A 23,449-nucleotide genomic window follows, 5' to 3' on the forward strand; every position below is an offset into this window, starting at 1 on the left:
ATTATATTTGCAAGAGACACAAGACTATTAAGGAGGGCTAGAAGTTATCCAACAGTGGAGTGATTTAGATGACAAGGAGTTATTAATCATATCTGCCATTTCCTGTCACTGGAATGGGCAACCTTGCTTGGCTTGAATCTCCAGTTCTGGGAAAGAACAGAGAGCAGTTAGTAGACCAGACTGAAATAAACGCTCTTTCTAAATTGGCTAGTTGAATGCATTCATTACTCGGAGCACCTGGCAGCAGTTGCTGGCACAGCTTTCCCTTCAGGAGTGAGTCAGGTTCTCACATAGTTGAATACTGGCCAGTAATTCTAAGTCCACTTAATTCTAAATCAACTTTTCTTTCTCTTTTTACTTATACTCCCAGAATCTTACTGATTATCTACACCTTTGTCCTACTGTCTGACTTAAGGGCAAAGGATCTGCATTCTGTGATGGGTGATAAATGTGATGTTTGGCTCTTCTGATAATTTTAAGATTAACACCCTGACTCTTGAAAATTTAAAGCAAATGACTTTAGAGATGTTGGCTGGATCAAATCAGCTGTAGCTTACCTAACATTGGTATTTCATTTGGGCTTGTGAGGTCTTAACTATTACATTGGACAAATAATTTTGGTCTAACTCACAGGGCAGAAGCACTAATGTTCCTGTTAACCCTGGTCAGTCACATTCTGTGGTTGGAGCAGATGTGTGAGGTTGTTTCTTTTGCTCCAAAATAAACTTTACAACTCACGGATGCTTGATCAATTAAGGGAGTGATTTTATAGATAAATTATTATGGGAAAACTGCACGTGCTATCAATAGTAACTTAAAATCACTTAAAACAGTGCAGTAATTGTAGGGGACTCCCTTTCCCCTAAGACATATTTAGCAAGCAACTGATGGTAGAAATAAAAAAATCTGTAATGCCAACAAACTAGAGGGACTGAGAGCTATAGCCAGTCATGTAGCAAGGATATCTATCATGGAGAAAATGGCATGATCTTCAGGAGGAGAAAGAAGCCTTGATTTCCAGACAGCTTTTTTCTCATGGGACACGTTTATTGAGCACTTACAGCTTACTACATTGTAGAAGTTGCTGGGGGATTTCAAGAGGCATAGACAGCTCTTCTCCCTCAAGGGGCTCATGTAGGGATGTGTAGGAAGTGACAGATGTGTTTGGACCATTGGCTACTACTTAGTACTTTGTTTTCTCAGGAACAAACTACTTATTATATCCAGAAGCAAGCCAGTGTAATATAATAATAGTGCTGTGGTCTTAATTATAGTTTTGGTGTCCCTTATAAGACTGGTAGGAAAGTTTTCCCTCCCTCCCAAAACTTAACCAAGGCAATAGATTTGTGGTTAGTGACAGGTGGAGAGAGAGATGTTAATCTCAATGTATCTTCTTTCTTGACTTCTCTTTCCTTTTTTTTTTTTTTTTTTGAGACGGAGCCTCGCTCTGTCGCCCAGGCTGGAGTGCAATGGTGCGATCTCAGCTCACTGCAGCCTCTGCCTCCACCGCACCTGGCCGACTTCCCTTTCCTTTGACTAATAGAACAACACCAGCCTTTTTCTGAAAGGGAACACTATATCTTTACGGGAATTTGGTGCCAAGGTAAAGGGGAGCCATTGAAGAGAGATGCTTAACAGGGAATCAAAGTAGTGATGAAAGAGTACTGATTGCCATGAAGAAGACCTACTAAGAATGCCTTCTTGTGGAGGGAACTTAGGATAGAAGCACTTAAGAGAAAGGAGCTGATGGCCGGGCATGGTGGCTCATGGCTGTAATCCTAACACTTTGGGAGGCTGAGTCAGGTGGATCACCTGAGGTCAGGAGTTGGAGACCAGCCTGGCCAACATGGTGAAACCCCATCTCTACTAAAAATACAAAAAACTAGCTGGGCATGGTAGCACGTGCCTGTAATCCCAGCTACTCAGGAGGCTGAGACAGAAGAATCGCTTGAACCTGGGAGGTGGAGGTTGCAGTGAGCTGAGATCATGTCACTGCACTCCAGCTTGGGCAACAGAACAAGACTCCATCTCAAAAAAAAAAAAAAAAAAAGAGCAAGAGAAAGGAGCTGACAATTAGGTTTCAAGTTCTGGGTGAGGTTTCCCCCAAAAAAGATGTCACTGGTTTCACTCTGCCTCGGTAGGATGGCTTGGGTATCTTCCACCCCTAAGAAGGTATTAAAAATAACATAAAACCTAGTGAGTTTGCACGGCTTAGCCTCTGAAGGCAAGTAAGACAGGCCTTCTTTTCCTGTCTTCAGAATGAATAGATTACAAACACTAGATACAATTTTAGGTTTTCTTTGTCTTCTTTTTTTAACTTAATTTTTATTTTCTTTTTCTGTGAGCCTATGGTTGTACTGAAACTTTAGGTTTTCTTGAGCTGTGGTGCTGAGGGCGAGAAGAAGACACTAACAGCTAAGCATGTGTTTGTGGTTGTTGGAGGATTCCTGCAGTTCGCTTGAGGTGGTGGAATCTTCTGTTGGAGGGATGCCCTCCGGCGTGGGTCTGGGGTTGTGTGCTCCTGGTGGTCCTAGTGGTTTTCTTTGCCTGTGGTCCAGATTCTGCTGGGTACTGGCAGCTCCTGTGGTTGGGCCAGTTTGTGTACTTGCATTAGGCTTGATCAGTGATGTTGCTGACCCTCGCCCATACTGGGTAAGTGTCCAGGTGGAAGAGGCTAACTCCCCAGGTGTTGATGGCTACCATTACTATCACCAATCCAATAACGTTGACTCCTAGGCCAGCTTTCACCTACAGGACACAAACCAGCACACCCTAGTCACTCTGACCAGCAGCAGCACAGATCCCCAAGTCCCCCTTCTGCTCCCGCAGCCTATGCCTTGTGGCCCAGATTAGTTCCCAGTGCTGTCCGGGGTGCTCTAGCATTGCCTTGTAGGGTGCACAGGACTGTGGTAGGGCGGGAGGGGGACAATTAGAGTCATGTCCACTTCATGCTCACAGCACTCTCACTAGGTTTCAAGTGGAAGCCTAGAAGGTGTGTTAGTTACTTGGAACACCCACTCTACGGAACGTGAAGAGGTATTTCTGCAGCTCACTCTTAGGGAAATGTGCTGAACAAAACTAGCCAGATCTCTGTAAAGCAGGAACTTCTCAGCCCCTATGCGCCAATACAGGGAACTTGTAGGAGGGGCTGTATTACATGAAGCCTTTGCTACTGTTACCTTTTTTTAAGGAACAGCTTGTGGAAACAGTGTACCTTGAGTTCACCTGGGGAAACAGTTCAGCTGCCTCTGCTCAGCTCTTCCTCAGGAAGGAGACACAGGTGTGCTAGCTGGAGTGGGGCCTTTGCGTCTTTCCTCTGAGGGAATTACACCTCAGTGACTGACCCTTTTCACTTCTGCCTTGACATTGACACTCACAGGTGAAGTGGGGGAGGTGAGGGATGATGGGCTGGCAGAGCCAGATGGAAAAATGTGTCCTGTAAGGATAGCTGGCACCCTCCCAATAAGTAACCAGGCATACAGAGTGTAGCCAAAACAAGTCACTAGCTGGCATTAAGTTGGGAAAATTGCAAGGGGAAAATGGATACTGGGAAATTGTTTCAAGCAAATGGCTAGGCATGTCCTCTCTCTCCTGCTGTCTGGTGAGGGTCCCCTGGGCATTTTGGCATGGTGGACAGTCCATGTTTCCCCACAGGTGAAAGGGCAGGTTCTAGCAGGGCTAAATTAAGGAGTGTTAGAGTTGAAAGGGACCCCATGGAGCATCCAGCTGGAGCCTCATCATTTAGCAGATGAGGAAACTGAAGTCAAGGTCGTGCCCAAGCTGGGAATAGAACCCAAGACTGACTCACTTCTTGTCACCTGGTACCTTTGAAAATTACTGCCTCTGATCATTTGATTCCCATGTGGAAAGCCAGAGGTCAGTGGTGGGGACACACAGCAGAAGAAGCGGGAGATAGGAGAGCTGGGGTAGAGCTCAGTGTGAGCAGACTGAGGGTTACTCAGTAAGATGGGAGGGGAGAGGGATGACTGGGACACCCCATTCCAGGAAGTATCACGGATGACTTAGATGAGCAGTTTGAATAGTCAAAAGGACCTGAATAGGCTGGGTGCAGTGGCTCACACCTGTAATCCCAGCACTTTGGGAGGCCAAGGCAGGCGGATCACTTGAAGCCAGGAGTTCAAGACCACCTGACCAACATGGTGAAACCCCATCTCTACTAAAAATACAAAACTTAGCTGGGCGTGGTGGCGCACACCTGTAGTCCAAGTTATTCTGGAGGCTGAGGTATGAGAATCACTTGAACCCAGGAGGCAGAGGTTGCAGTGAGCTGACATTGCGCCACTGCACTCCAGCCTGGGTGACAGAGTGAGAGTCTGTCTCAAAAAAAAAAAAAAAAAAAAAGGACCTGAATATCTGCCACCAGCCTGAAACTTCTTTCTTTCCTCTATTGCTTTACAGGGCTGTGAGAACAAGTTTGGCTCCCATGAAAAAAAAATTGTAAGACCATCAGTAATTTGTATCAGTGTTTTCCATCCTCTCCTCTACCCCCCTCAGCCCTGGATATTAAGTATAGCAGCATAGTATGCATAGTATAGTGTATAGGTAGAGGAGCAGAAGGTAGATAGACCCAACACTAAAGTCAGCAGCAAAATATCTCAAAGCCATCGTTTGTGAGCCCAGCTGAAAATGAAAATGAATGGTGGATGCTTCATTTTCCATTGTTGCTTCAGGGGTTTCTTGCCTGGGGGGTGAGTTGAGCAGAAGAATCCTGTTTTCTCAAAATACCTTTCACCCTATGTTCATACACTTTCTCATTCTCATCTTTCTGTGAATAAACCAGTAGCTTTCTCAATGAATGTCTCCACTGGCCTAATGAAGAAACGAAGGCAAAACTTTGCGCAGGCTCATGCCTTCTGGAACTGGGCAACAGCCTGTGTGTTCCAGCTTTCTCTACCTAGGTACCCACTTCTTTCCAGGGAAGGGCTGGGGAGAACACATTCTTGCTATCCTTGGTGCTTACAGACCAACCAAAAACCTTTTTATAAGTGCTGTTCTTGCTACCACACTGGGTTAGTGTTGACAGGCCAGGGACACTGCTACAAAATAAGCTTTGAAAGAAGGCTGCAGAGCTGGTCATCCCTGTCCTCATGGCAGCTGGGCCTGGCAGGGAGAGGCACCCCAACTCACCATATCTTTGATCTGGCAGTGCCCATAGCTGAAGACGATGGCATTAGGGGGATTGCCCACAGGCAGCATCACTGCAAAGGAGATGCACATGGTGACTGGGATCAGGGTGTAGAGGGGGTTAATGTGCAGCGTTTCAGACTAGAAGAGAGAATTCACAGAAACATTTCACGAGATTAGGCTTGCATTTCCTGTGCTTACCGTGACGAGCATGCTTTAATGATGACTTGGTGCTGGCTAACCTTAGCAGGACACTATGTGGAGGGGTAGTTAGGTCCCTGCCCTCGGGGGCATGCAGTGCCCTTGGCAACCTGAATAGGCTGATGCTGCTCACTTGCTCCACATGGAAATGTGGCTTTGAGTTACTCCCTAGAAGGGATGTTTGATTTTTTTGGTGTTATTCTAAGGAAGTGGTTCCTAAACTTTATTCTTTAGCTAAGACTTCCTTTCCTTAAACCCAAATCTCATGAATAAGTTGCTTTGATTGAAGTGGGGATCCCTCAGGCTTAGGGTACAGAACTAAGGTGGTTTTTTTTTCCTAGGGAAGATAATTGTTTTATATGGGATTTGAATCCATGGTCCTGCTCTCAATGTTGCCAAGTTTTAACTGCACTCTCTTGCTCACACAAGCAAGATGACGGAAGGGAGAAGTTGGGGTCATCTGAGCAATGAGCAGAGAGTGTGGGGCTGGGGTTAGAAAGAGCAGTAGGAGACTATGTTGCTGGGGTGGGGAGGGGCCTTCATCTCCTGGATTCTGCCTCCCAGAATGGGACAGATGAAGCATTGGGTCGGATGCATCACCTTTCAGGCTGCTTGGCCAGGCTAAGAACTGGCCATTGCTCCCCTCCCCTATTCCATTCACAGCAAATTGGTCTGAGGCTGTGGAGCAAAGCTGACCTTGCTCCCAATCCTCAGAACTTCCCGGAGGACAGTGAATCTCAGTGGAGGCTGTGATGATTGTCTGAGTTGTGATCTCAGTCTTTGCAGCTGTGTGTGTTTTACCTCCATTTTCTGTGGCTACCTCTTTGGCCCTACTCAGGTTTTATCTCAGGAGAGAAAGGTTGATGATGATTGCGGGGAATTGAAATGATAGGGTTTGAAGATTATTTTGTATGTTCTTTGGTTTCTACTCAGGGCTGCCCCTAAACTAATCCTACTCTTTTGGACAAGGATTTCTAGAACTCTTGCTGTGATTTATTAGTGAATCCTTTTATTTGCTAGTTGCTATTTGAAAAACTTCATTTTTCAAAATAGGAGTTGAACACCAATCAGTGAAGGCTGTGGGCAGTAACCAGAGGAGAGGCTACAGCCACAGAAGCTGCCCTGAGCTAGGCCTGCCACTCCAGGCCCCTGGGACAGCCTGTTTGGACATCTGGGAGCCCCGCGCTACTCACCAGGCTGCACAGGATGGGCAGGAAGATGGTGATGGTTGCTGGGTTGCTCACAAACTCAGTGACAATGGACACAAGGATGCATGCCAGTAGGGTGACAGCCCATGGCGGGAGGCTGCTCAGGGACAACATCTGGTTCCCTATCCATGTAGAGAGGCCAGAGCTCTGTAGGAAGAGGTGTTACAGTAAGAAGAAAGGAGGAGAAACACATCCCAGCTAGAGTTCTTAGAATTCAGAAGGTCAGGGATGTTGGAAGGCTGGACCACCAGGGATCCTCTGATCTTTAGTCTGAATGGAGCCAGAGGGGTTCATGATTTTTATGATTCGATCATTTTTGTAGCTCAGAAAATTGGTTTTTATGATTGTACAACATTTGGTCTTTCGGTTTCATCATGGGGCATGGAGAGCCACCCACCCTAATTGCCATGATCCTTCTTAGGACTTTGCCATGACAACTTGTCAGAGGTTGGAGATCTTTGCTCCTCAACTTCAATCTCATTACCCTTTCTCTAGCCTCTGACATCCTTACCCTGTGCATTGATTCGACAATGCCCTTCACAGAGGGCCAAGTATAGCCCTTTATTCAGCTTTTGAAATCAGTTTATTTTGTTACCTAAAAACGGGAAAAATGTATCAACATCTGTAGATAGTAGCCTTTCCTGTCTTTTTAGGGAGATGAACAGGCAGAGCTGAGCACTGGAGGTTTTACAGGAGTAATAAAGTAGAGAGGGATAAAAGTATATTTCCATTTAGTGGAGAAGGTGCCTCCTAAGTGCCATGGAGGCTGGTCATTCAGCCCCAACCTGTTTTAGGTTCAAATCCCATCGTGGCTGACATTAGTTCTACTATCAGGATTTTTTTTTTTTAATTAAGATGAGGGTCTTGCTCTATTGCCCAGGGTCCAGGATGAGTGCAGCGGCATGATCACAGCTCACTGCAGTCTCAACCTCTCGGGTTCAAGCAATACTCCCACCTCAGCCTTCCAAGTAGCTGGGACCACAGGCACAAGCCATCATGCCCTGATCTTTTTATTTGTAGAGGCAGAGTCTTTCCATGTTGCCCAGGCCTGTCCCAAACTCCTGAGCTCAAGCAATTCTCCCACATTGGTCTCCCAAAGTGCTGGGATTATAGGCTTGAGCCACCTCACCTGGCCTGCCAGTGCTTTTTGAAGACACAGATACGAAGGCATATTGACCATCCTGAATTTATTCCACTAGCAACAGTTACACACATCCACTTAAATAAATGAACATTCTGCCTGGGTGAGGTAGCTCACACCTATAATCCCAGCATTTTGGGAGGCTGAGGAAGGTGGATCACTTGAGGTCAGGAGTTTGAGACCAGCCTGGCAAACATGGTGAAACACTGTCTCTACTAAAAATACAAAAATTAGCCAGGCGTGGTGGCACGTGCCTGTAATCCCAGCTGCTCAGGAGGCTTGCTTGAACCCAGGAGGCAGAAGTTGCAGTGAGCCGAGATTGTGCCATTGCACTCCAGCCTGGGTGACAGAGTGAGATTCTGTCTCAAAAAAATAAAAATAAAAATAAAAATAAATAAATATTCCCACTTGTAATGATTCATTTGGTTGTAAGATGTTCACCTGCAAATAGGGAGGGCTATTTCCGTCTCCTACAAAATGAAAGGTATCACTGAGTATTGTATTAAAAATTCCAGGTTGCCATATGCATCCTGCCTCCCTTCCTCTGTCTCTTCTATGTTGACAGGCTCTGCCTTTTCCCATGGTACCGTAGAAACTGCAAGTATAATGACGATATGGAGAGCAGGGGCAGAAAGCAAGGTGAGACATTTATGATTCCTCAAGCTCTTAAGTCCTGCTACACATGTTTTACTCTTAAAGACCTCCTTCCCTACACTGTCAGCATGTTACTTTTTCTCCTCTCTTCCAAATTCATCAAAAGCTCATTTCATCTCTATAGTATCCTGGCTACCTCCTGGCGAGCTCATAGACAACTGATAACCAAAGGCCTTCAGAATTCTCTCTGTTGTAGCCACTTCACCTTGTAGAACTTTTCTTCCTTTTCTTCCTCTCAACTGACTGAGAGCTTACAAACCCAGTCTGTGCAGACTGCATCAATTAATGCTTGTTTCAGAGCCCCAAGGCCTCCAGGAACTCTTTAATTGTTCCCTCTGGTAACACATTAAACCTCACTCATTGGACAGAGGCAGGGGAGGAAGAGCAGTTAGTTGAGTGGAAATGGTACATTATATAAAGAAATAGAGTTTTACTTAACATGTTATCCAAATAGTACTGGTAGGTAAAGTGAAATAATTTTTTTTTTCTTTTTGAGACAGAGTTGCGTGCTGTCGCCCAAGCTGGAGTGCAGTGGCAGCATCTCAGCTCACTGCAACCTCCGCCTCCCAGGTTCAAACGATTCTCGTGCCTCAGCCTCTCAGGCAGCTGGGATTACAGGTGTGCACCACCATCCCTGGCTAAATTTTTTTTTTTTTTGAGAGGAAGTCTCACTCTGTCGTCCAGGCGGGAGTGCAGTGGTGCGATCTCAGCTCACCGTAACCTCTGCCTCCCGGGTTCAAACGATTCTCCTGCCTCAGCCTCCCAAGTAGCTGGGGTTACAAGTGTCCGCCACCATGCCCGGCTAATTTTTGTATTTTTAGTAGAGACAGCATTTCACCATGTTGGCCAGGCTGGCCTCAAACTCCTGGCCTCAAGTGATCCTCCTGCCTTAGCCTCTTTTAAGTGCTGGGATTACAGGCGTGAGCCACAATGCCCGGCCTAGTGAAGTGAAATCATTTAGTGGCAATCATTTTTCCAGCAGAACGATTTTATACTATAATTTGAAATAAATTAGACTTCAAAGTTAGAAAAAAACACAATCAAAGGAAGTCTCAATTTTTTAAACTCTTGTTATGAAAACATTTTACAGTGGATTTTCTTCACTAATGTCAAAACTGAAATTATTTCAAACTCAGTAGGAATGACATATGCTACCCAAATTATTACTAAAATTAGTAGAGGCATAGGCTTTACAGAAATAACTGTACTATCTCTAATATGTGCACAATGTTTTTTTTTTTTTTCTGGTGGCAGGGGATAGGGTCTCCCTCTCTCTCCCAGGCTGGAGTCCAGTGGTGGGATCTTGGGTCACTGCAGCTTTGGACTCCTGGGCTCAAGTGATCCTCTCACCTCAACCTCCTGAGTAACTGGAACTACAGGTGCACACCACCACACTGGGCTAATTTTTGTTTTTGTAGAGATAGGATCTTACTATGTTGCCCAGGCTAGTCTCAAACTCCTGGACTCAAGCAATCCTCCCGCCATGACCTCCCAAAGTGCTGGGATTATAGACGTGAGGCACAGTGCCCAGCCCAATTTTGGTTAAAAAAAAGTAAAACATTGCCAGGCCAATCTTGTCAAAGGCCAAAACTAACAACTGAAATTAAATAAAGATAAATATAAATATTCCGAACTTGGAATGAGAAATATTGATAGCATATATATAGGATGGGTTGAAAGTCTAGTAATGATGAACAGTTAAAAGAATGAAGCGTTCTAATTGACTGCAGTTGTAATATAATTGTTGACATGAGTGCCAAGGATGCTTTATAAAAGATTCCATAAAAATGCAGGGTGCTGCTTGAATCAGAGCTGAGAAATGGGGCTTGGGTAATGTAACTACTCTGCTTGGCAGTAGACTGGCCACCCCGTGGACCATGTTTGAATAAGGCCAAGTGTAGTGAGTCCTGAGGAGAGAGACCCAGATGGTATGGGTCACTACTTCTTGATTTTTTCATGTTAATAATTATTAGCTAGGAAAGGGTCCCAGAGAACAGAGCTAGAGCCAACAGTGGACAGACAACGTGCAGAACACCTGAGCTGAAAATAAGGAACAACTATTCTTTGTTCCCTGCACAGGGAGTACCTTGTCACTGGAAGTGTCCAAGCCAGAGGTGCCATGGAGGGAAATCTCACCATGGGCAGGAGATAGGACTCATGCTTTCTAAGGTTCTCCTTAGTGTAATATTCTGTGACCTTCTTATTAATAATGCAGATAGTATTTTAGGCCATCAAAAGTGAACCAAGCCGGGCGCAGTGGCTCGTGCCTGTAATCCCAGTACTTTGGGAGGCCAAGGTGGGCGGATCACTTGAGGCCAGGAGTTCGAGACCAGCCTCACCAACATGGTGAAACTCCGTCTCTACTAAAGTACAAAAATTAAGCTGGGTGTGGTGGTGTGTGCTTGTGATCCCAGCTACTTGGGAGGCTGAGGCATGAGAATTGCTTGAACCTGGGAGGCACGGGTTGCAGTGAGCCGAGATGGCGCCATTGCACTCCAGCCTAGGTGACAGAGCAAGACTCTGTCTCAAAAAAAAAAAAAAAAAAAAAAATGGGAACCAAGTTTAGCATGGGATAATGCACGTAGACAAGCTGGAGGGAGAAATAGTCTGAACCTTAACCTAATTCATTCTTAGGACTCTTTTCTATTTTAGGGAAGGCTAACACTTTAGGAAATTCAACCATCCCCTCACATCCCCACCCCACTTAAAAGATCTCATCCAAACTCCTCCCAATTAGAAAATCAAGAAGCATTTACATCAGCTTTAGCCTAGATTTTCCAAAGGGGCTCAGTCTATGTATTGTGGACAGATAGTTCACCATGTGTCACTTGAAATATCTCTGGTCCCTTACAGAGTTCTCCTATTACCACTCCTATTACCTATGTCCATCTCCTATTACCATCTCCTATTGCCACTGTCAAATCCCAGAAGGAGATGGCTACAAACTCCAATAAACCTTTTGCTTATAGCAGCATGGGCCCCATAGATGAAGTATCGATGCCCATGTATCATGATTGTATGGCACAGCCGATCTGTTCCTCTCTTTCCAGTAGTGCTAACTGAGAAGCTTAGGGCAAGAGGGGACATCCATGCTGCTCTATTGCTTCCCTTCCCGGGGACTTGGTGAACATCTACTTCTCAGGTCCATTGAGTCTTTCCTCCCATGCCCATAATGATTCATTAGGTAAAGATGCTGGAAAAGTATTTCACCCATAAGAACAGAAATCAAGCCAGGCACAGTAGCTCACGCCTGTAATCCCAGCACTTTGGGAGGCTGAGGCAGGTAGATCACTTGAAGTCAGGAATTCGAGACCGGCCTGGCCAACATGGTGAAACCCTGTCTCTACTAAAAATACAAAAATTAGCTGGCATCATGGCGCACACCTGTAGTCCTAGCTACTTGGGAGGCTGAGGCAGGAGAATCACTTGAACCCAGAAGGCAGAGGTTGCAGTGAGCTGAGATCATGCCACTGTGCTCCAGCCTGGGCGACAGAGCAAGACTATCTCAAAAAAAAAAAAAAAAAAAAAAATCAGAATTCAAGAATTACCTTGCTACCAGAAGCCAGAGCATAGCCTCCCCCCACCAGAATGACAATCTCCCAGGGCATGGTCTTCTGGAAGTCCTTCCAAGTGATGATGGGTTCGGTCCCCAGTGAGTGCTCCTGATTCTCTCCTGGATTAGAGAGAGATGTAAAGCCAGATAAACCCTGATAGGTGTGATTTGTGGAGACAGGAACCTAATTGGTGAAGTGGATGATTTGGGATACTGCTATTTCGGGGGGTGGGAATCTGAAGGACCTTGGTAAATCTCTTTGGGAGTATTAGTCTGATTTGGGGATTCTTCAACTAGAGCCACCCCCAGTTTCTTCCCTTGATCCTTTTCTCACCATCATTCTTTTTCCCAAAGCAGGGCTTCTTTGCTGGAATAAGGAAGAGGAGGAAGCCAAGGAAGACAGAGACTGTGGCATCAGTGCGGTAGCCTTTCCTAGTAAAGAGACAAGCATCGCTGAGGAGAAGGGTCAGGAATTTTCAGGAGTAACATGATATCTCGGGGCAGTCTGTGCAAACACAGTGCCTCTTTTTAGGACTTAGTCTAGAGGTGAAATTAACCTTAGTTCTTGCCAGTTGCTGCCATCCTATCCACAGTGGATTTAATGGGCAATGGTGAATGTCTGGAGGCAGGGCCTGGCTAGAGTAGGTGTCTTGGTGAGAATTTGTGAGCCTGTTAATTGGGGCAAGTCCTAGAAGGAGTGATCAGGAGTGAAGATGGTTAGATAAAGGAGAATAGAAGAGGATGAGACCTCTTTCCTATGAAGGCCACACCTCCATGTGCCTCCCTTCTCAAGTGAGAAGTTGGTCTCTTTTCTTTACAGTTGGTACTTTATAGATGTTTTCTCCTTTAACTCTCATAACCACCTATGAGGTAACCAAGCTTCCAAGAGCTTATGTAATGAGACTACTTGCAGCACTGGATCCCAGCCCCAGACCGGGACTCCAAAGGGTGTTTTTCCTTCCTGATTTCACACTGCAGCCTCCCTAAAAAGAGTGGATTCCCCAGGGAATGAAATCTTCCTGGCTTCATATCTTCCCCTGAGAGTCTATGAAGGACGCCAGTAGTTCTTGCCTGAAGAATTGGGGTGAGGGAGTTGTTCTTAAGGAGGAAATTATATCACTTACTTTTCAAAGAAAGAATCCCAGCCAGGGACAAAGCCAGGCTCCCGGGTAAACCACAGTACGGTCATCAGGATGAAGAAAAATCCAGTCACCATTTCAGGGTAGCTATAAAATAAAACAGAAAGACCCACTCAGGAACTGAGTAATTTCTCCTAGCTTTTTCACTTTGCTTCTGGAAGCTTCTGTATTTAGAGTTTCAATACCCTAGACATAAAACACACTCACTGCCTAACCACAATGAATGGCTGACAGTGAGATGAGGAGAAGACTGAGTGGCCCCCAGAAAACATGACATTAACCATGTTCCCTGGAGAAACTTCTGTGGAAAGGGCAAGAGAACACAGCACTGTACATTTATAAAATAATTTCAAATACAGCCTACAAGGAGAGTGCAGTGAAATAGGCACCCCCAAACACTGTGCTGGTGGGAAGAGGAATTGCTACAACCTTTTTGAGGCCATTTGATGATATACATCAGAAGCCTTAAAGTTGGTCATTCCCTGGCCGGGTGTGGTGGCTCACACCTGTAATCCCAGCACTTTGGGAAGCGGAGGCGGGCAGATCACGAGGTCAGGAGATGGCGACCATCCTGGCTAACACAGTGAAACCCCGTCTCTACTAAAAATACAAAAAATAGCCGGGCATGGTTGCGGGTGCCTGTAGTCCCAGTTACTTGGGAGGCTGAGGCAGGAGAATCACTTGAACCCCAGAGGCGAAAGTTGCAGTGAGCCAAGATTGTGCCACTGCACTCTAGCCTGGGCGACAGAGCGAGGCTCCATCTCAAAAAAAAAAAAAAAAGTTGGTCATTCCCATCATCTAACCAGAAGTGCATACTGAGACATTTATTACCTATTAAAAAATGGAAGCATCCTGTATATCCAATGATATTTCATACACTGAATACATTTTGATACAACTCTATGTTAAAATGAGATGCATCTACTGATAATCCTGTTTCCACAGCAGAGTTAAGGACATGGAACATATTGTACACTATTGAGTTGAGTACAGTGTTGAGTTGAGAAAGGCAAGGTATACAATGGTTTCGGTGTGGACTGAATTTTACCAAAAATACATAGAGTTTTGCACAAAAAAGCATGGAAAGAAGTGTCAACATTTGTTAACACGGGGTGCTAAGAATTCAGTCAATTTTAATTTTTTTCTTATACTGTCTTGTATTTTTGAAATGTTCTACGATGAACATGTATTCCTTTTATAACTTAAAGCTTTAAATAAGACAGTGTCTACCTGGATTGTTTTATGCAAAGTTGTGTGTGCCAATTGCCATAAAAGGAGAAATAGCACTAAATAGGAAGCTGGGTCCCTGTGGAGAAGCTGATAGAAGTGGCTGAGGGTTGGTTAGAGATTTCTTGGGCCCTCTGTCTCCAAGTCTGTCTTTGATACTGCTTTTTGCCCTAAATATAGCACAGTGTCTCCCATCTCCCTGGGAGTGATAACTGGACCACTGTGATGGCATGTCTGAGCAATGAGAGGAGGCCTGGCTTTGGAAGGAATTCACATTTTCCAAGAGGGTGACTGTGCTGTCTTTCCCTTCTTCTGCCTCATGGTCAGCACTCCACCCCATGCCACGGCTGCCCCATGGTCAGCACTCCACCCCATGCCACGGCTATACCTTGGACTCCAAATAGAGCAAAGGGAAAGGGTGGCCACCTGAAATCTGGGCCAGCTTGGCTTTGGCATTAAATAGCATCTTCTAAATGCCTGATTCAGAGTTGTGGAAAATTCTCCCAGTGTCAGGGGCTGTCAAGAACAAGGCTACTCCTGTGCTCACTTTACCTGCTGTGTTTCTGCTGGAGGAGGAGAGAAGAGGAATGGCTGATTTTTACCTAATGTCTCCCAGCTTTTCATATTCTTCTTGGATCCTCTTCTCTGACAACTGTTCCCTTTTGGTCTTCTTCTTCTTGCTCAGAGAGCAGGTCTCTTTAAAACTGAGAGGGGAGAATGAGCAAATGATTAAAGAAAACACACTTCTGAGGCCCAGAGATCAAATATTAGGTATTTACTAAACCACTCGCCTGCTGCGGTCACTTTTCTCCTCTTTCACATGCTCTATCCCTCTATCCCCCACCTATTCATACGGCTTTTATCTGCCACATTATCCGGACCCTCATCAACCTTGTGCCCTACACTATTGGGGATATCCATCTGGGTCTGTCTCTGGTATATCGGTGTGAAGTGATGTCTCAAGGACTTGTGCACTTGTATTCGCGTGGGGTCGTTTCTACCTACTTGTCTTTTACATAAGTAAAATAATTAGTGTAATGTGGTATATGTGTCTAGGTGTATAAACTACAACTTTTACTCCACTATGTGTCTAGATGTATAACTAACATTTTTACTTCAGAGAAGCTTTGTCTCTAGCCAAACAAACACACAAACATCTGCATATATGGAACACACAGTGTTAGTTTTATATTGGCAATACTGGAGTTAAGAAGTATATAGACATCATTGGTTTGACAACAGTCTGAGTAAAAAGAAAAGTCAGAGAACATTTCTTGACCAATGGGAGCATATGGACTAATAGCAAAACATTATATTATCTTCCCTTATGTGTTTGATCAAATTTGGAGTAGACTGACTTGTTATTTTGAGGCATATGAGCATATTTTATTCAGGCTACTAAGTGTAAATCACCCATGCCTATAAAGTTAAACCTAATGCAAATTCTACTTGGAGTCATATTTTTTATTTCTTATTTCTTGGAGTAATTGGAAGTACTCTATATGCTTTGAGAGCAATAAAACGACATTAAATACTCTTCACGTCAGACTTTGTATAAACTGGACAGGCTCTCTAACCATTTAGTTGGAATTAAGAACATTTCATGTGGAGCTGAGAGTGAAGTACAGAGTTCACAAATATTTAGAATGTCTAGAAGAGACAGCGCCTGACTCTCAGTCCAGACCACTGCATTCTCCTTGGGCATCCTCTGTGGTTACCTAGCAGTCCCCCTTGCACAGAGCCATCCGGGGCCCATGCCATGGCCTTTGGATCAACAGGGGGGCCTCAGTGCTTTGCTGAAAGGGCCCTGGGACTCACTTGCAGCCTAGGAACAGCCAGTGCATCCAGAACCAGCTGACCACCAGCATGATGAGCGATATGGGGAAGCTGAAGAGGAACCAGGTGCCAAAGTTCACCACCTCTGCGGCTGGATACTGGCTGGAGGGTAAAGAAGCAGGTCAGCAATTAGAAAAGGGAGGGTTTCCATATGGTATTTTGGGGTAGTATGCCAAATGCTCCCTAAAACACACAGCTGGGCTAAGTGGGGAGATAATGGTAACAGTATGGTAAAACATTGTCTACAGACTCATTTAGTTGACAGTTGCAACTGTAGAGAGCCCAGACAAGAATCATGAAACTAGCTAAGAAAAGGAATCAAAACAACTAAAATTCATATTATTGAAGTGTATTTACTTTGCACTCAAGAGAATGACTCAGGACGTATTTGCCCTTAAAGATTCTGCTAAGTTTATTCATCTGGTTTTCAAGACAACAGAAAACGGAGCAGCTTGGTATACTTTGTTTCTAAAATCACCAAAGGAATGTAAGTTTTGACTGGGGGACACAGTTCTGGAGAATTTGAAGCTCTAGGGCTTAATGAAGTTTTTAGATATTACGGTGCCCATAAGAGAACCAGGACTTGCAATCTCCAAATCTTTATTAAACATCCACTGGTCTCAGGGTAGAGGGGATTTGTTTGGCGAACTGCTCATTCATCAGCAGGCAGAGCTGTGGCTCCCCAGCCCAAGTGTTGTTTCCTGTGGAGCCTGGATGGACCAGGCCATGAGCCATGGCTTTTGCCTAGACAAGGCTCAGGCCTAAATGACCTACGCTGTGTTTTCCTTGGGTCTCTGTTTTCGGGGCTGGGTGTAAAACTCCTCTAGGTGTGAGACATCCCTCTATCAGTGATCCCTTCTCCCAGATCTTTAACTTCCCTCTCATCTGGATCATCCCTACCAGCGTTTAAATGTCTCCCATCTTGAAAACTCCTTCTTGACCCTGCTTTCCTTTCCTTTTTTTTTTTTTTTTAATTATTATTTTTTTTTTGAGACAGAGTCTTGCTCTGTCGCTCAGGCTGGAGTGCAGTGATATGATCTCAGCTCACTGCAACTTCTGCCTTCTGGGTTTAAGCGATTCTCCTGCCTCAGCCTCCCAGGTAGCTGGGATTACAGGAGCACACCACCATGCCCAGCTGATTTCTGTATTTTTAGTGGAGATGGGGTTTTGCCATGTTGGCCAGGCTGGTTTCGAACTCCTGACCTCAGGTGAGCTGCCTGCCTTGGCCTCCCAAAATGTTGGGATTACGGGCATGAGCCACAGTGCCCGTCCTCTACTTTACTTTTATTATCATCCCACATCTCTCCTTCCCTTCACAGTCAGTTCTCTATTTTCTCACTCACCAGAATCCTCAACTCACCAGAATCTGGCTTCTCCCACCACTTGACCAAGGTCCTCTTGCCTACATCACCAGTAACCTCCATGTCACCAAATCTAATGGATACCTTTTCATCCTTACTTTGCATCATCATTCATTGACATTAAATATTGTAGGCACTTCCTTTTTCTTGAAATACTTTCCTCCCTTGGGTAGAGTGGCACTAGATTTCCCTTTCCTCTCTGCTGTCTGCTGTCTGATACTGTTTCCTTCTGTCTGTTAAATATGTGAGCTTTATATTTATGTCCTCTGTTCTCCTTACTCTGTATATTCTAGGTAATTTCCTCCACTCCTGTAACTTCCGGTACCAGAAGGCAAAATGAATATGTGGCCCCTTTACCCAAAGGTTATTATGAATATCCAGGCAGGGACAGCAGAACATTAAACCAAGCATGACGCCTGTCTGGGCATGGTGGCCCGTGTCCCTGTACTGGTGGCATGCCCATGGCCCCAGCCCTGCAGGCTGCTCACTTCAAATCTATGCCTTCAGCCTAAACATTAATATTTCCCTTGAGAGTCACAGGTCTGTTTTCACCTGGACATCTCAGCCTCTATGCCACTTTTTCCAAGACCCCATTCCTCCTCTTTCCCCTCTATTCCTTCACCTGCTGAGGGCAGGGGCCTGAGAGGCGCAGACAGCCTTTCCCTCTCTCAGGCCCTGTCTAACCTTCCTGAGACCCAGCAAGTGACCTCTGAGTTTCCCTTAAACCTGACTGTTCCTCCTCCCCACTGCGCTGTCAGCCAAGCCACTGGCTGCCCTGGACAACTTTGCAGCAGTGTCCTGAATTGCCTTCCTGCTGTCTGCTTTCTCCTTTCCAATCTGTTCCCCCCCCCTTTTTTTTTTTGTCTTTTTCATCCAGAATGAGTTTTCAAAACTATAAATCTGACCACCTCACTAACTGCTTAAAATTCTTTAAAAGCATCTCAAAGCCTTTCAGATGTGGTCCAAGTTCCTTAGTGGGTCTTGCCAAGCCCTGGAGATCTGCCCGTCCAGCTCCCTGGCCTCCTCTTACCCTCTGTCGTTTTCTTTTATGTGCTCTGCTGTCCTGCCTCGGAGCCTTCCTACGCACTGTTTTCTTTGTCTGGATAATCTCCCTTCATCTAGTTTACTCCCGTCCTTCAGGTTTCCACATGGTCGCCTCTTCAGGGAGGCATTTCCTCCCTGTAGATGGGCAAGCTCCCTGAGCAGGGCTCTCCCTGCAGAGTCTTAGACTTCTCCAGTCTCACTTAGCTATAATGACTTTATTTTCCCCTTTTTTTCCTTTTTAAAATTTTTATTTATCTATCTATCTATCTATCTATTTATTTTTTGAGATGGAGTCTCGCTCTGTCACCCAGGCTGGAGTGCAGTGGTGCGATCTCAGCTCACTGCAACCTCTGTCTTCTGGGCTCAAGTGATTCTCCTGCCTCAGCCACCTAAGTAGCTGGGATTACAGGCACCTGCCACCATGCCTGGTTAACTTCTGTATTTTTAGTAGAGATGGGGTTTCATCATGTTGGCCAGGCTGGTCTCAACTCCTGACCTCAAGTGATCCACCCGTCTTGACCTCCCAGAATGCTGGGATTACAGGTGTGAGCCACTGTGGTGGGACTTTTTGTTTTGTTTTGTTTTGTTTTTTTGAGATGGAGTCTTGCTCTGTTGCCCAGGCTGGAGTGCAGCGGCACGATCTCGGCTCACTACAACCTCTGCCTCCTGGGTTCAAGTGATTCTCCTACCTCAGCCTCCTGAGTAGCTGGGATTACAGGTGTGTGCCACCACACCTAGATCATTTTTGTATTTTTAGTAGAGACGGGGTTTCACCATGTTGGTCAGGCTGGTCTAGAGATCCTGACCTCGTGATTCCCCCGCCTCAGCCTCCCAAAGTGCTAGGATTACAGATATGAGCCACTGTGCTCAGCCTGTTTTTCCCTCTTTCTACAGAAACTCTTCCATTCTCATTTTCTACCATATCTCTAGCACCTAGTCCAGTTCCTGACACACAGTGGTGGTTAGTAAATATTTGTTGACCAAGTGAATCACTTACTTGTTGAAGTGTTCCAGGAAGATAAGGCTGGTGGAGGTGCCAATAATGGTGGTCAGGCCGCCAATGGTAGCAGAGTAGGATATGCTCAGGGAGAGGCACTTGCAGATCATCTGTTCATGGTGGGACCTGTACTTTCTGTTCAGCTTCTGCTTCCTGGGGCTGGGGGTCAGGACTTGTGGCTTTTCCTAACAAAGGAAAATCAGCGAATCTCTCCATCCCAGCTTGGGCTCTCTGGCCGAAGCATGAGAGGCAGGCGGCACCATGGTACAGCGGAAAGGGTTTGAGCTTGGGTGTCAGACAAATCACAGTTCCTACCATTTATCAACTTGGGCATGCATCAGAGCTACAGTTTCTTCTCTGTAAAATGGTAGAAACCATATTTTCTCTGCTGAATTGTTGTGAAGAGTAAATGAAGTAATATATGTAAAGCGCTTAAAACACTTCCTGGCATTTAATGAATGGTAGGCTATTATTATTTTTGTGATTAATGTTATTATTGACAGCATGGCTTTTTATTTGAACTCCAGTAAAACTGGTGTCTCCACATTGTATTTGAATAACAAACAGATGTTATTCCTGTAGAGTTAGAATGACAGGATTTGACCTTCCCCTCAGGCCCTTTCTAATCCTACCAAGACCCATCAAGCTACCTCTGAATCTCTCTCAAGTCTGGCCATTCAAGTCCATCAAGCCCTGATGGAGAGATGACTAAAAAATACACCTGGATTATATAAAAACCCTAGTCTTCATTGGGAAGAGGGTTGAAGTGTGATTCTTTCCTCCCTCCCTTCCTCACTCTTTTCTCCTTGCCTGACTTTTCCTCTCTACTTTTTTCTTCTCCCTTGCAGATAAACTTCAGCTTAGTTGTGGTCCTCTCTGGCCCTGCTTGGTCCAGATGGTGGCCTTTCAGGGTCAGAGAGGTTGCTGAACTCTGGTCTCAAGTGTTGCCTGAAGAAGCAAGTCCCTTCTGTTCCCTTCACACCTGGCCACCTTCATTAATTCTTCATGAGACTAGGAAAGTCCTGGTGCAATTGTCAGCAAGTCAGGTCATGAAAGGACCAATGGGGAAGTGCCACCTTGCCACATTTCTCAAAGCCCTTTCCCACTGCCCCGTCTTCCTCGTGGGGCCAAAGTATGGCTGGACCCTTCCAGATCTCTAAAAGATCCATTATCAGAGCTGGAAGAGACCTCAAAGATTCCTTGGTCCAGTGGTTTTCCACAATCCTTTCTTCTAGTGAAATTTTACACAGAATAGTGTAAGTGTAGCAATTGGATACATCTTTTTTTTTTTTTTTTTTTTTTGAGACAGGGTCTCACTCTGTTGCCCAGGCTAGAGTGCAGTGGTGCCATCATAGTTCCCTGCAGCCCTGACCTCCTGGGCTCAAGTGATCCTCCTGCCTCAGCCTCCTGAGTAGCTGGGACTACAGGCATGCACCACCATGCCAGCTCATGTTTTTACTTTTATTTTTAGTAGAGATGAGGTCTGGCTGTGTTTCCCAGGCTGGTCTTGAATTCCTGAGCTCAAGGGATCCTCCTGCCTTGGCCTCCCAAAGTGCTGAGCCACTGCACCTGGCTGGCATGCATCCAATTTTGTAATTGGAAGTATATGGATGGGTTAATTCCATGTGGTCATGGAGGCTTGGATTTGAATCAGAATGCTCCCCTACCTAGTTCCTTGGCCTTGGGTTATGATTTCATCTTTGCCTTGTTTGCAAAAATGGAGCTCAAAATCGCTACCTCATTTAGCCAAGACCAGAGAAAAAAATGCTGAGTGCAATGATTGGTACATAATAAGCATTTAATAAATGGCAGTTATTTATGATGATGGACATTAAACAAGTGAGACTGTTGAGATGAACCCAGACATTTGAAATCAAGGGTCGTAAGTGACAGTTGCTATTTTATAGAAGCCTTAACATTCATTCATTTGACTTCTGCATTTTATTTCAGAGGAATCGTGCCAGGAAGATCATTATTAGTTCAGAAAAGCAGTTGCCTTACAATCTTAGGACACTCAAATAAAATATTTGCAGTGTCCCTGAAGCATTTTTGAAGACTAGTTTGAGGACCTCTGATCTACACCAACCCCTAGCTTTTATAGTTGAAGACACTGGGGCTCAGGCAGTGGGCTGTCTTGCTACAGTCAAGTGAGCTTGATGTCTCGTCTCCGTGGTGCACACAGGCCAGACATGTATGTGGGGAATGAGTGCCTGGTGACAGCTCACTAGCCTGACTCCGTTACGACTTCAAGGCCAGTGCCCTTGGGAAGCAGCTCACAGCGTTTCATGTAGGAAACAGGGCCAGAAGGGGCCGTTCTATTACCTGGGATGAGTGTTGCTTCTTGCCCTGGTGTTGGTTTGCAGTTTTGATGGGGTTGGTGCTCGAAGGCACACCATTCAGGTTCTGTTGGGACAAAGGCCATCTCACTGTTAGGAAGAGGAAGTGGTGAGTCAGGTGCCTCGAGAAGGACCACCTAATCATCCCAGGGCCACCCCATGCCTCAGCACTGTGGGAACCAGACAGAAGCCAGGGGGAGCATGCACCCCACTCAGCCTGGTGTCAAGCTCTCCATTTGAAGAGGCTTTGAAACTAGGCAGAACATGGCTCTGCCCTTAAAGGAGAGGCAGCCTTTCTGGGACTTTATTAGCTAATGAAGAACCCTTCATATAAAAGATGAGAAAAAAAAAAAAAAAAGAAAAAAATCATCACAACCAAGTCCACAGTTTTTTTGTTTGTTTTAGAGACAGGGTCTCACTCTGGGTTGTCCAGGCTGGGGTCAAACTCCTGGGCCACAGCGATCCTCCCGCCTCAGCCTCTCCGGTAGCTGAAACTACATGGGCACACCTTTGTACCCAGCTGAAGTCCAATGTTTTATTGGCCTTTTACACTTCTCCTGAAAAGATGTATAACCAGACTTGGGGGAGTGAAGTAAGTTCGAGTAACTGTGTGCAGGTAAATTGTGCTTTCCCCTGTAAATGTGTTCTTTTTATTTTTATTTATTTGTATTTTTTGAGATGGGGGTCTTGCTGTGTTGCCTAGGCTGAAGTACAGTGTCATGATCTGGGCTCACTGCAACCTCTGCCTCCCAGGTTCAAGTGATTTTCCTGCCTCAGCCTCCCAAGTAGCTGGGATTACAGGTGCCCGTCACCACTAATTTTTATATTTTTAGTAGAAGTGGAGTTTCACCATGTTGGCCAGGCTGGTCTTGAACGCCTGGCCTCAAGTGATCCTCCTGCTGTGGCCTCCCAAAGTGCTGGGATTATAGGCATGAGCCACCATGCCCAGCCAATGTGTCCTTTTTAATAATAACATTTTGTCAGTGGAATCCTCAGTGAAAGGAACTCTAAGGTGGATCTGTGGCTGTTGAAAATCTGGTTCTGAATCTTGGGTTTCCATGAAGAAGTGCTGAGGGATTTTCAAGTGATTCCAAAGCACAGAAAAACCCCAAGGTCATACCTCATTGTGCATCAGAGTGGTGAGGTCTGCGGTGGACCTGCTGGAACCAAGCAGAGGACACAGGAGCTACGTCAGTGAGGCCGACTCCTGGGAGGGGAGGTCCCCCTGCATCAGGCATTTGGTGTAAGGGACTTAAACTCTCTGCACTCCAGTTTTCTAGCCTCCAAAGAAGACTAATCTCTCCCTTGCCTTCTGAGATGCTGTAAGGATTAGTGGGGCCGGGGCTGGCTTCCTTCTGAGGGCAGGGGCAGCACTTTCCTTTGATATTAAGGATAGTCCTGACAGCAGACGTGGAGTGGTCATTAGATACAGAGTACATATACATGGGCTTTAACCCCAGACATTGTTAATCCTCATCACAGATCTATGGTACTGGCATTCATACCTCCATTTACACCAGTACTTAGCACGGGGATGCTAAGTGGTGGAGGAAGGTAGGAGTCCAGGAGTCTGTGTCTCTGGAGAGCCTACGCCCCCTGACCATGCT

General features: G+C 45.5%; 1 protein-coding gene across 3 annotated transcripts in view; it reads right to left on the reverse strand.

The window, feature by feature from the left end:
* Window positions 1-2,294: 2,294 nt before the first annotated feature.
* SLC13A4 (solute carrier family 13 member 4) overlaps window positions 2,295-23,449 on the reverse strand; it is a 47,408-nt gene continuing 26,253 nt past the window's right edge. The window contains exons 6-16 of one of the 3 annotated variants that reach the window (XM_025378768.1): window positions 22,963-22,999; window positions 21,829-21,909; window positions 19,507-19,691; window positions 16,087-16,206; window positions 14,871-14,972; window positions 13,027-13,128; window positions 12,237-12,334; window positions 11,898-12,022; window positions 6,540-6,701; window positions 5,149-5,286; window positions 2,295-2,748 (exon numbers count right to left, since the gene is read on the reverse strand). In XM_025378768.1, coding sequence (XP_025234553.1) covers window positions 2,611-2,748; window positions 5,149-5,286; window positions 6,540-6,701; window positions 11,898-12,022; window positions 12,237-12,334; window positions 13,027-13,128; window positions 14,871-14,972; window positions 16,087-16,206; window positions 19,507-19,691; window positions 21,829-21,909; window positions 22,963-22,999 — 1,288 coding nt within the window. In that variant the 3' untranslated portion in view covers window positions 2,295-2,610. Of the gene's footprint in view, window positions 2,749-5,148; window positions 5,287-6,539; window positions 6,702-11,897; window positions 12,023-12,236; window positions 12,335-13,026; window positions 13,129-14,870; window positions 14,973-16,086; window positions 16,207-19,506; window positions 19,692-21,828; window positions 21,910-22,962; window positions 23,003-23,449 lie in introns of all 3 variants that reach the window. The other 2 variants (XM_025378766.1, XM_025378767.1) reach the window with 2 other exon arrangements.

The sequence above is a fragment of the Theropithecus gelada genome, chromosome 3, assembly GCF_003255815.1.
Source record: "Theropithecus gelada isolate Dixy chromosome 3, Tgel_1.0, whole genome shotgun sequence".
In the NCBI taxonomy this organism is placed as follows: domain Eukaryota; kingdom Metazoa; phylum Chordata; class Mammalia; order Primates; family Cercopithecidae; genus Theropithecus; species Theropithecus gelada.